General features: G+C 44.4%; 1 protein-coding gene across 6 annotated transcripts in view; it reads left to right on the top strand.

The window, feature by feature from the left end:
• tp53inp2 (tumor protein p53 inducible nuclear protein 2) overlaps positions 1 to 1425 on the top strand; it is a 29952-nt gene extending 28527 nt beyond the window's left edge. For all 6 annotated transcript variants that reach the window (XM_069884252.1, XM_069884257.1, XM_069884251.1 and 3 more), the window contains one exon: positions 1011 to 1425. In XM_069884252.1, the coding sequence (XP_069740353.1) occupies positions 1011 to 1263 (253 nt within the window). In that variant the 3' untranslated portion in view covers positions 1264 to 1425. The remainder of the gene's footprint in view (positions 1 to 1010) is intronic.
• Positions 1426 to 12691: the final 11266 nt, after the last annotated feature.

Below are 12691 nucleotides of genomic sequence, written 5' to 3'. Positions count from 1 at the left end.
GATGAACTTCAACAAAGACGCCGTGTGGCAATTTCCTTTGGGGGAGTCTTTCTTTTAAATATTTACAAACGGTGGCAATTTTGTGCCATCAGCACAACAGAGCAGAACTACTGTAGAGTGTGACTTTTCATGACCAGTGGTTTTTACTACGAAGGTTTTAGCTCCTTTAACAATTTTGTTGGATGGTTCATCAAATGTTACTGGAACTTCATCCATGTTCCCTATTTGGCCCAGTTCAAAACAAGCTCCTTTTTGTGCATTTATTACAAACTTATGGCATTCTAATATTTTGTCTTCATAATTCATTGGCATTTTCTGTGTGGTGATTTTGTACGCAATGATAAATCGTGCCATTTCGTGAACTGGTAACGCCAACCTTCTGATTCCAGCAAATTCCTTATGTTTTTGATCTTCTCCTAATCTCCTGACCTCATGAATTATCATCCTGGTAGAAATGCAATTCCTTGATTCCCTTTCATTTATCAACCTATTTTTTTAAACTCCTCCTCATATTGTGGCCAATATGGGGCTAGATGACAAAGGTTATGTTTTCCCCCTTTTAGCAGCCTCCAGCCTTTTTTTCTTGCTTTCTCCATGCACAAACCATTTTTGCTGTGGGCAATGCTCCAAAAACTTTAGCTGCCACCCTATTATGGTGGTCCTTAGCTAACCTGACAACTTTGAGATTGTATGCAATAATGTAGCTTGAGCACTTTCCTCCTGTCGCCATCTTGTGGATGAAATTTGTATTTCAGTGCCCAAAATGGCAGTACCAAAATATCACCTTCACTTACAAGACCTGGTGGGGGGGGGGGGGGTGTAAAATGGTGAGGGGTCTTGTATGCCATCAAATATGGTAACTATCCTGATAAATGTAAAAATGCCTCTTTTACATCTATTATGCCATCAGATTGTCAAGGGAAATTTGAATATTATGGGCTGAAGGCTTTGTGTTTGAAAATTCTGATTGCGGAGAAAGTTTGAATCATTCCTTTGTTTTCTCTTTGCAGAAGCGCAGCTCAGACCAGGGTAGAGCATTGGGGACCCCCAGCTCCTGCGGCAGTTTTGGGGCGAAATGTCATCTTGCAGAAGGCGGCAGGTCAGGTCCGCCGCATCCAACGGGCAAGACAACGGGTTGAGAAGCGTCAGCTGAGCCGTAACAGAATTCAGAGGCAGAACCTTGCAAGGGAGTGTCGTTCCCACCGGACCAAACACCAAGGCAAAATTGTGTACCAGCCGCCCCGACGCCAATGCAACTATTAAAGCACTTCAGGAAAGCCGGGTGTTTGGGTCAGTCAGACGGCATTAACAATAACACTGGACAAACTGTGCACTTCACCGCACAAGGTTTTCATTTTAGCTAGCCTCTCCATTCTGAGCGTGGCTCTTTTAAAATAAAAGTTGTTCCATGCGCCAACAAGAAAACGTCATTCAGGATTTTTTCTCACTTTCTGCTTGGCTCACGTTTTTTTTGGTAGGCACATGTAAAGGAGCTTGGGCATTTGCTTTCCTCCCTAATTAAGCCTCAGTTACATTGGCTAGGAGAACCCCAGTGCTTTGCTTGCTTTGTGGATGCATACAGGCATATTGAAATGCAAATGTGCCAATGAGGAAGTAGCAAACCCTTTACCACACCTGCATATCCCAGCCTGCAGCACTCAGCTGTGTGGGCTTGACTTGGCCTGACTAAGATTGGAACTTGAGTGGATTGACCCTTTATTGCTTGAATCCATCTCACTTGGGAAGTTAAACAGGAGGGGCTGCAAAATTGGAGCAGCACACGAAATGCTGGGAGAACTCAGCAGGTCAGGCAGCATCCATGGAAAGCAATAGATAATCTAAGGTCTGGGAATAACAAGAAAGGAGCAGATGCCTGAATTTCATGAAGGGTCTTGGCCCAAAACGTTGAGTATCTTTTGCCTTCTGTGGTTGCTGAGTTCCCTCAGTGTTTTGTGTGTGGCTTTACTTGGGGAAAATGCTTCAAGATTTAAGTGGGTATAATTGCCTTCATTGCCAGTTTGTAAAGAATTGCTACTAAGTTTACAGATTACTCTGGGTTTTCTCCCCAATCAAGAAATTTCCTTTGAATGCCTGCTTTTTCCTGGTTCTTTTCACCTTTACTTGTAATATCCTAGTTCAACAAAGTCTTATCCTTTCGTACAACTCCTGAACCTTAGTTCCAAGACCTTGCAGGCATGTTTCTGGGCCCAGAGTTGAAGACCTCTCTTTTTACCTATTGTTACACTTGACATCAATGAAAAGTTGTCTCTTTGCTAGGCTTCACATGCCTCCACACAAGGTCAATGGTCTTATTCATCAGGTTTGTTTTTACTGCACACACCTTGATCAGATAATATATTAGCTTTATTCAACAGTCAAAAAATAGAAATACTACCTTAGCTAATACCTTGTCCAAATCCAACACTACCATAATTTGACCACTGGATTGTGGTCCCCACTTGGAGCTACATTACTAGCCTCACTAATAGTCATTCAATCTATATTTAAGGTAACAGTGTCTTCATCAAAACCATCTCCATCAATGCTATTTATCTGCACTTGTTTGCTAGGTCAGGCCCCAATATAATCAACACACACCTAATAAAGTCACCTTGTCTGGGATCACCTACAGGTAATGTTTCTACAAAATGCCTTTGCTTTTCTTTTTTTCTCCTGCCCTCTACTTTAATGGGAGTTGAGAGATTTGCAACTTCTTGCCTTTTAATCCTTTCTTTTAACTCTATTCCCTTCCCATTCTCTTTTATGATTTTGATCTTAAAATTTTGCTCAGATAACTTTCTATTAAAGAACATAGAACAATACAGCACAGTACAGGCCCTTCAGTCCTTGATGTTGTGCTGACCCATGTTTTCCTTCCTTTTTAAAAAAAACCTAAATCCTACCTACCCCATAATCCTCTATTTTTATTTCACCCATGTGTCTGTCTAAAAGTCTCTTAAATGCCCCCAATGTTTCAGCCTCCACCACCATCCCTGGCAAGGCATTCCAGGCCCCCAAAGCTCTCTGTGTATATTTAAAAAAAAACTTCCCTCTCTTCACTTTGTACAGATGTCCTCTGGTAATTGCTGATCCTGCCTTAGGGTGGGCAGCCTATTTCCTAATTATGCTTCTCATAATCTTGTAGACCTCTATCAAGTCTCCTCTCATCCTTCTACACTCCAAAGTGAAAAGTCCCAGTTACCTCATAAATCTTACCTCATAAGATTTGTTTTCCAATTCTTTCTGCACCCTCTCCATAGCTTCCACGTCCTTCCTATAATGAGATGACCAGAACGGAACACAATACTTGGTGTGGTCTCACCAGAGATTCGTAGAGTTGAAACATGACCTCTCTACTCTTGAACTCAATCCCCCTATAATGAAGCCCAGCATCCCATAAACCTTCTTAACTATCTTATCAATGTGCAGGCGACTTTGAGTGATGCATGGATTTGAACCCCAAGGTCCTTCTGTTCATCATACTCCTAGTTAACTGACCATTAACCCTACACGCACCCTTCTGGTTTGTCCTTCCAAAATGCATTATCTCACACTTATCCAGTTTGAAATCCATCTGCCACTTTTCCACCCAAACTCTCCATCCTGTCTGTATCCTGTTGTAACTTTTGACAACCTTCAGTTCCATCCACAACTCCTCCAACTTTCTTGTATCCGCAAACTTACAGACCCACCCATCCACCTCTTCATCTAGGTAATTTATAAAAATCATGAGCAGGGGTCCAAAAACAGATCCCTGCGGCACTCCACAAGTCACTAACCTCTAGGCAGAATACTTTCTTTCCACTACTACTCTGCTTTCTTCCTGCAAGCCAATTTTTAAAATCCACACAGCTGTGGTTCCACTGATCTCGCGACATTACTTTCTGGATGAGTCTCTCATGGAGACCTTGTCAAATGCCTTGCTAAAACCCATGTAGACCACATCTGCTGCCCAACCCTCTTCATTGTCTTTTGTTACCTCCTCGAAAAAAAAACCTCAGACTCTTGAGGCACGACCTTCCCTTCACAAACCCATGCTGACTATCCTTGAGTAGACTGGACTTCTCCAAATGCTCATCGATCCTATCTTTAAGAATCATCTTTATTAAACATTTGATCATTCTTAGTCCTACTGCACAGACTAGAACCTTTTAGCTCAATTTGTCCACGTCAGCCAAATTGGTATTCTAGGCTAGTTCCATTTTTTCTGCATTTGGGCCATATCATTCTACACCCTTCCCATTCATGAATCTGCAATTCTTGTCCTACATTTAAACAGCTGATTACATTCCCAGCCTGTTGCGGAAGATCCCGTGTCTTATGAGCTCCAACAATGTCCTGGATGATGTATTGGTGCATTTATCACCTTGCGATTTACTAATGAACATGCGCTATGTACTTGTGGGCACTAATTGAAATTTGTAACCCACAATGCCACATAATTAGCCACAATAAAGCGAGCTTGGCTTCAGGAAAGTACTCCAAAACCGTGTAGCAGAACTAATCACGGGCATGCACACACACAAAAATAACATGCAATCCAGATTGCATGCACAAATCTGAAATGTACCAAAATAAGTCCTTTGTTATAAAAGAAGTCACTTTTTTTTATACTGAGTGACCTTTGCATTCAAGGTGTTGACATGTGCTACTGTGCATTTGGGACAAACGTTATTTTTGTGGTTGATTTCTTCCATTTCAACTCTTCCTGATGAATCTTGGGCCTTTTGGTTTTGCAGTCTATTGACTCCATTCCAACCTCTTTTAAAGCTTTCACAAAATACTGTTTGTTTTCTACTCTGTAGATTAACTCTTTCCAGTCCTGAATTGGCAAATGCTTCTTGAGGAGAGGAGGTGTCCATGCTCCTCCAATCCCCCTCTATTCATGTAGTTATCTAAGTGTTTCTCAAAAGAAGCTAAATGTGGTGCTTGTCAGATGCTCTGATTAAATATTAATGCTGCACTGAACCTATACTAGTGTAACTGGGGCTTTCAAGAGCAATCTACCTACTAACTTGTACTGAATGCCTTGTTATTAAAGGACAAAAGTTTGACTTTGGGTCAACAAAGTGTGGTGCTGAACTGATTAGAATTATACAATTTTATTTTGTAACTGAAAACATGTAAGTTTGTGGACAGTATTATACTTTCTTGAATATGATGACAACTAAAGGTTTTGAAGTATCTGCTGTGCTGTTGTGAGACCAGCGCTCCAAAATAGAATTGCTTGTCGATGTTTGGGATGAGAGTGTTCTGCTGATGTATGTTTTGAATAATTTATTTAAGGATATATGTGATTGTGTGAGCTGCAGTTTTTCCACATTAAACTACACAGCACAGGCTCTCTCAGGGACAATACACCACAATGCAGTGTGTTAATTTAAAATATCACATGAGGCTTCTGTACATTATCTCTGGCTTCTATTCAGCAATGTTTTCTGGGTGGTTAATAAAAAGTATAGTAACTTTTCTCAGGATGAAGATTGCTCCTGTTAAAACAGCAACTTCATTTACTGTAATAATTTTCCACCTGTGCTATTTTGAGAATCCAGATTTGATTACCGTATACTCGTGTAATCGTTAAATTGTTTTGGACCACTTGGGCTAAAAAGTAGCGGGGGGAAGAGAGATCAACTTTCACATGGATCATACAAAAACACCCAATTATTGGGCCAAAAAAGGGGGTGGGGTCAACTATTGCACAGTATCAATGATTACACTAGTATATAGAGTAAATAATTGTACCCAGTTTGTAACTGGGGTAATGTACTTGGTTAAACACTTGCAGATGGAATCTCCACCTTTCAAAACACGTTTGTTTTACATTGTTCACTTGTTCTGTGGTGGACTTCTAAACCACAATTGATCTACTTAAGAGGACCATATCTTTCGATACGTCCTTGAATTGTTATAAATTGCCACTTGCTAAGTAGCTCATTTTTAATGTACGGGTTGGCGTCCAATGTTCAGTCCTCTGTGCGTTGCTTTTAAGTTTGTACGTTGCCTGAACTTGAAGCAATACTTTATAGGAGAGGTGGAGTTAATGTGAAAAAGACATTTTGCCTCTTCCCCACCAAGCAGTGGCTTTGAAATGTAAAGTCAATTCTTCAATGCAAACAAAAACAATTTGAATTTCGGTGCACTGAAATTCAAAGAGAATGTTACAAGATTGAAATGGACTAATTAATCCATCAACTCTCAGCTAGTATAGGTATTCACATGAGCTCCCTATTGTAATTTCACTCTTGCTTGCTTTTCCAAGATGTTTGTTTTTGTTATTGATGTATAATATTTAATTCTACTACGACGTGCACATCTTATTCGCACGACAATGCCATTCTACTCTTGCTGGAATAAAACATGATACTAGAGGGTGTTGTCTTTTAAACTTTGTAGTTCTATGTGTATTCCTACCAAAAAAAAAGCACATTTTTGTGTTAGAATTAAGTCGTATCTGGTTCATTGTCCTAACTACAATTTGAATGTCATCAGATACATTATGGATGTTACTGACTATTGAGTTGGACATGGTAGAACTTCCGACTTGCGGTGAGGCCTATTGTGAAGTTGAGTGAAATTGCTCATCTCCAGCCACACACCCAAGAAGTGTCATTTCTGCGGGCAGACGTGATGGTTTGTTGCGTATCTGTCATGGGAGAGTGACCACCTAAGCTTGAATGGGTCATTTCCATGTCAAACGGCTACATTATAGCTGGGCGCATTATCGTTACAATGTGCAGCAATGTAAAATTTGTACTTAAAATCAGTAATCCAGCTTGTGTTCTTCAGTACATTACCTCATGTGTTGATATGTGTATGTGCCTTCCATTCTGGGCCTGAAGTGATGGGGTTAATCTGAGACGTGTTTGTACTCGAACAGAAATTGACACTTGAATGGCAACAGTAAAGTCCTATGCAAAACAAAGGGCAGCTTGTGTTTTTTTTTCTCATCAGTTTCCAAATGTTGGAAGTGTGAAATGTAACTGGATCTGGATTATGGTTGTAGTAATAGCCTTATTTTCATAAAAATCTAGTGCATTGTGTCCTTGATGAGCTTTGTAATAGTTTGAGACTTTACAATACTATTTTTCCCTTAGATTTGTGAGACATGTTGTACAAGACTTTGGCCTTTCTCTCTCTCTCCAAGAATCATTATTTAAGTTGGCTTAGTATCCCCAGTTAATAGATCTTGCTGAAGAATATTGATACTAGAATAAAACCCCTGGTATCCAGAATTTAAGCAACTGGAAATTAAAGAAGAATAAATAGGTTTTAAAAAAAACTTTAAAATTTGTTTTCAAAAGTAACAAACCTTTAAAGATGGGAACAAATATTCAGCCAGTGGAGTACCTTGGTCGTACTTTGCTCATAGCAGGTGTTTGAAATGGTAATGCCCAGGTTGATGCTCCTTACCCCAGTCAGATGTTTCCTTTCTGTAAACTTGGGAGGGGTAATTATCTATAATGTTGATCATTTGAATGGCTCTGTGGAAGAGGAGGAACCTGCAGATGCAATGATGGTTATGTGGCCGTACGCCATTAGGCAGGCGAATCGGCCCCGCTTGTCATGCACGAGGTGGGGCAGCCGGCCAAAATGGTGCCGTCGGGGGGGGGGTTTCCTCCTGACCTCGGAAAAGAGCTCAGAAGCCTGCACTTGGGGACCCACGTGATGCCCAGTTACGTCGGGACCCCCCAGCGCGGTTCTCAGCCAGGTCCAGGCTGAGAATATAAGACCAGACAGGCAGCCTGCAATAAATCAGTTTTTGCTCACTGAACTCAACCCATCTGGTTATGCAATCCTTCAGTTAGCAACATAGCCGCTGCTACAATTGGTGAACCCGACAGGTTCAAACGTCTTTGAACTCAACATGAATGATCAATGCTATAGCCATCAAGCTTCCTGACTTCTGGGTTCAGGAACCAGAGACCTGGTTCAGCCATGCAGAGGCTCAGTTTCACCTCCGCCAGATTTCATCAGATTCGACCAAGTTTTACCATGTGGTCGCCCCCCAGGACCAGGCTACTGCTAAACGAGTGCTGTACCTCATTCAGCACCCACCCACGGAAGGTAAGTATGGGACCATCAAGCAGGTGCTCACTGGCTCCCTCGGTCTCTCCAGGCGCCAGCGTGCTGCTCGGATGCTGCGCCTCGACGCCTTATGGGACAGAACTCCAATAGAGTTGATGGACGAGATGCTCGCGCTCATGGGGCATCACACCAACTGCCCACTCTTCGAACGCATCTTCCTTGACCATTTGCCTGAAGACATCCGGATGTTACTCTCCCAGGAGTGCTTTGTGGACCCTAGGAAGGTCGCTCAAAAGGCTCAGGAGCGATGGCTTGAATGATTCCCGGAGGGCTCAGCAGTCCAGCAGGTTATGAGTCATGGGCACGACCTCTAGCGCTACGGTGGAACACTGGGCCCCTGCAGGGGCCTCAAAGAGCATAGCCAGAAGCAAGTCATCCATTTCAGGCCTCTGCTTCTTCCACCAGTGCTGGGGAGCCAAGACTCGGAAGTGTTGTCAGCCCTGCTCGTTCCAGGGAAAAGAGCAGGCCGGCCACAGTTAATGGCTGCGGCGGCTAGCCAAGAACACAGCCTCCTCTACCTGTGGGATTCAGTCAGTGGCCGACGTTTTCTCGCCGACACCACGGCCCAGATCAGCCTCATCCCGGCCACAGCCATAGAGTCCCAGAACCGGCCTCCAGGACCTCCGCTCCGTGCAGCCAATTCGACAGAGATCCTGACGTATGGAGACAAGACCGTCCACTTCCATATAGGCCAGCGGAAGTTCTCATGGAGGTTCACAGTTTTGTCCCTTCCAACTGCCATCCTCGCCCACGGACTCCTGGTCGACATTCGAGTAGGCGACTGGTAGATGCCCATACCTTTCAATCTGTTCTCCTCAACGCCTCCCACACAGAGCAGCCACAGATGGCCTCGATCAGCACACCCAAGGACAAATTTCAGCACATCCTGGATGAGTTCCCATCCCTCCTCAAGTTGCAGTTCTCTGCTACCTCACCATGCCACGGGGTGTTTCATTACATCCCCACCCAAGGCCTACCAGTCCATGCCAAGGCACGTCGGCTCCCGCCAGACAAGCTCCAGATAGTGAAGGAAAAGTTCTCGCATCTGCAGGAGCTGGGGATCATTCAATGCTGCAACAGTCCTTGGGTTCCGAAAGCCTCTGGCAGATGGCGCCCCTACAGAGATTATTGATGGCTTAATGACGCGACAGTACCTGACTGTTACCAGATCCCACACATCCAGGACTTTACAGCCAACCTGCATGGCACGAGGGTATTCTCCAAGGTTGACCTGGTGCGCGGGTATTACCAAATCTTGGTGCACCCCGAGGACATACCCAAAACAGCTATCATCGCCCCCTTTGGCTTGTTCGAGTTCCTATGCATGCCGTTCGGGCTCAAGAACACCACCCAGACCTTCAGGCATCTTATGGACACAGTGGGCAGGATTTGAATTTTGTATTCGTTTACCTGGACGGCATCCTTGTCACAAGCAGAGTCAGGCGCAACACAATACTCACCTGCGCACCCTCTTCTCCTGACTGGCTGACTTCGGCAGACAAGACATTCACCTGGACTCCAGAGGCCAGCAGGGCAATCAAAGTCATGAAAGATGCCCTCACAAAGGCAACCCTGCTCGTCTGCCCACACACCGATCTGCATATGGCGCTCTCCGTTGATGCCTCTGCCACAGCTGTCGGCGCTATCCTGGAGCAGCAGGTGAATGAACAGTGGAAACCACTGGCATTCTTTAGCCGATTTCTTCGCCCACCAGAGCGCAAGTATAGTGCTTTTTTTTGATCGAGAGTTGCTGGGCATGTACCAGATGGTGTGTCATTTCTGCTATTTCTTGGAGGGGAGGCCTTTCACCATTTTTATCGACCACAAACCCCCTCACTCAGGTGCTCGCTATGGCAAGAGATCCCTGGTGGCCTGCCAACAGTGTCACCTTTCCTTTGTGCCAGAGTTCACCACCAATATTGGGCACAAGCCGGGGAAAGGCAACATGGTCACCGACACATTCTCATGACTGGCCATTTGTGCGTTGACACCCAGCCTCTACTTCAACCAGCTCTGACGCGGGCCTGCGTTTCCAAGATCTCCTGACTCCTCACAGTGAGGGCACCATCCTATGCAATGTCTCCATGGGCACCCTGTGACCAGTGGTTCCCCAGCAGTGGCACAGGTAAGTCTTCCACCATATCCATGGTCCGTATGGTGGCAAAACGTTTCGTCTGGCACAGGCTTCAGAAGCAGACCGGATTGGGCCAGAACCTGCATCCATTGCCAGCTTTCCAAGGTACACAGGCACACCAGAGCACCCATACAAGATTTTGAACACGTCCGGGAGCGGTTCAGCCACATACATGTGGACATCGTCGGACCCTTGCCTGTTTACCGAGATAACCATTACCTTTTCACAGTGGTAGACTGCACCACTCGTTGGCCCGAGGCGATCCCGATGCCTCCACAGACTCCTGCTCCCAAGTGCTTTTGAACGGTTGGGTTGCGCAGTTCGGCGTCCCGAACCACCTCACCAGTGATTGGGGCGCCCATTTCACCTCTGCGCTCTGGGCACAGCTCACCAACAGGCTGGGGATCGAGCTACATCACACCACAGGCCAATGGGCTAGTTGAATGATTGCACCGCCACATTAAGACGGCACTTATGGCCCGCCTCACCGGCCCCAACTAGATGAACGAGCTGCCTTGGGTGCTCCTGGGCATCTGCTCGACACCCAAATATGACCTACAAGCACCATCAGCCAAGCTGGTCTAAGGTGCTTCGCTAGCCCTACCCGGTGAGTTCGTCAACACACCTCTCAACCCCTAGCAGTTACCGCACAGTCTACTTCCCCACCTCTGGGCCCAGTTGGATTCCTTCTCACCCCCACCCAGACACGGCACACTGGCTTCTTAAGTCCCCAGCGAGCTGTACTCCTCGGAGTACCTTTTTGTCAGGCGGGGCCTGTCCACAGCATCTCTACAAAGGGCTGTACAAAGAAGTCATCTAAGATTCAGGATCTACTTTCACACTGGACATCGGTGGTAAGAGGGAACTGTTTACGGTGGACAAGTAGTTGTGGCCCAACCCAAGAAGTGAGGCTGCCCTTTCTGGGGGGGGGGGGGGGCTGTGTGGCAGTACGCCATTAGGCAGAACTGGCACCGGGCTCAGAAGCCTGCGCTTGAGGACCCATGTGATGCCCCGGTGATGTCGGGGCCCCCCAGCGCGGTTCTTAGCCAGGTCCGGGCTGGGAGTACAAGACCAGCCAGGCAGCCTGCAATAAATCAGTTTTTACTCACTAAACTCAACCCGTCTGGTTGTGCGATCCTTCAGTTAGCAGTGTAGCTGCCGCTACAGTTAAATGTTTTCAAAGAATGTGACAGAAAATAAAGTAAAATGCTTTATCTATTCATGCAAGTGAAGTTTGTTCAGTGCAAGATTAATATTTTTGTCGTTTGTTTTTAAACTGTTTATTCTTAATGCATTAGTTAAGCATTGCAAGACTGGCATCTACCAATCCCCATTGGTGCTGGATGCCAAGAGTTTTACTGTAGTAGAATAGTTCAATGTTGTGCTTTATATCTTCCAATATTGTATGACCTCCTGTTATTCAAGACCTATCCACAAGTTCCAACAGGAATGGTTTTGGAACTCAATTTCTATCCATGTGACTACTTTATAATTCCAGAGATTTAGGAATTGATGTCAGAATCAATGTGCTACAACAGTTTCAAAAAGCTCTCCATTTAAATGGAATAGCAACAAAGAATCCACACCTTCCTTCATATTAGTCTAAATAGTTGTAGAAAATTATTTTTGAAAACTAGAAAGTGGTAGGCCAGTGTTCATTCTATTTCCTGCCACACTGTTTAAAACTGAAGGTGTACAGAGGAATTTCTAATTCTTCAAGAAAGTTTTTTTTTACAATGAAGGTTAGTGATAATCTGACTGTGAGCACAATGTTAATTTGACAATAGATGTACCTTGTTAAAGATTAAAGTGGCCTCAATTGTATTTTAAAGGAAATGGTACAAGGCACTTCAGTATGACAGTGTAAGCACGGACTTGAGTACTTGACATCTTAGTTGTTCACAAACTGCAAGTTTGCTGGAGAACCAAATGAGGAGCAGAGAGAATGAAAGGTCACCTTGAGTGAATAGGTGAGGGCATAGATTGATAATTATGCAGAAAAATGTCAGGTCACCTACATTAGATAGGCAGGTATTGTGCATGGCAAGAACTTGGTTTTGGTAGTCAAATGGACCCAAGCTTCCTCAAACTCGAATTAATGTGGAAGTAATAAAGGCAACTAATATATGCTGTCACTGCAATCTCAGTGGTAATAATATACAAGCATCAAAATCTAAATGATATTTTAAAAGGATTCAAGTATGAGTAGTTTCTTACTGTAATTACATAGGGCACTGTTGAGATTGTACCTGGAATACGAGACACAGGTCTGGTCTACCTACACAAGCATTGTTTTCATTGCAATCACTGTCTGCAGACCTTCATGTTTCACTCCAAGATTCAGGGATGCATTGTTTCTTGACTGGGGGTATCAAATTAGTCTCATAGGAACACATCTTAATGGCATCTGACAGACCAAATCAGGACTGGAATGAGACATTTCTTGACTTACACAGTTGCAAAGTACAA

Source organism: Narcine bancroftii, chromosome 6 (genome assembly GCF_036971445.1).
Source record: "Narcine bancroftii isolate sNarBan1 chromosome 6, sNarBan1.hap1, whole genome shotgun sequence".
NCBI lineage: Eukaryota > Metazoa > Chordata > Chondrichthyes > Torpediniformes > Narcinidae > Narcine > Narcine bancroftii.
Note: the sequence above shows the minus strand (reverse complement) of the source record. Positions and strands in the feature narration are given on the sequence as shown.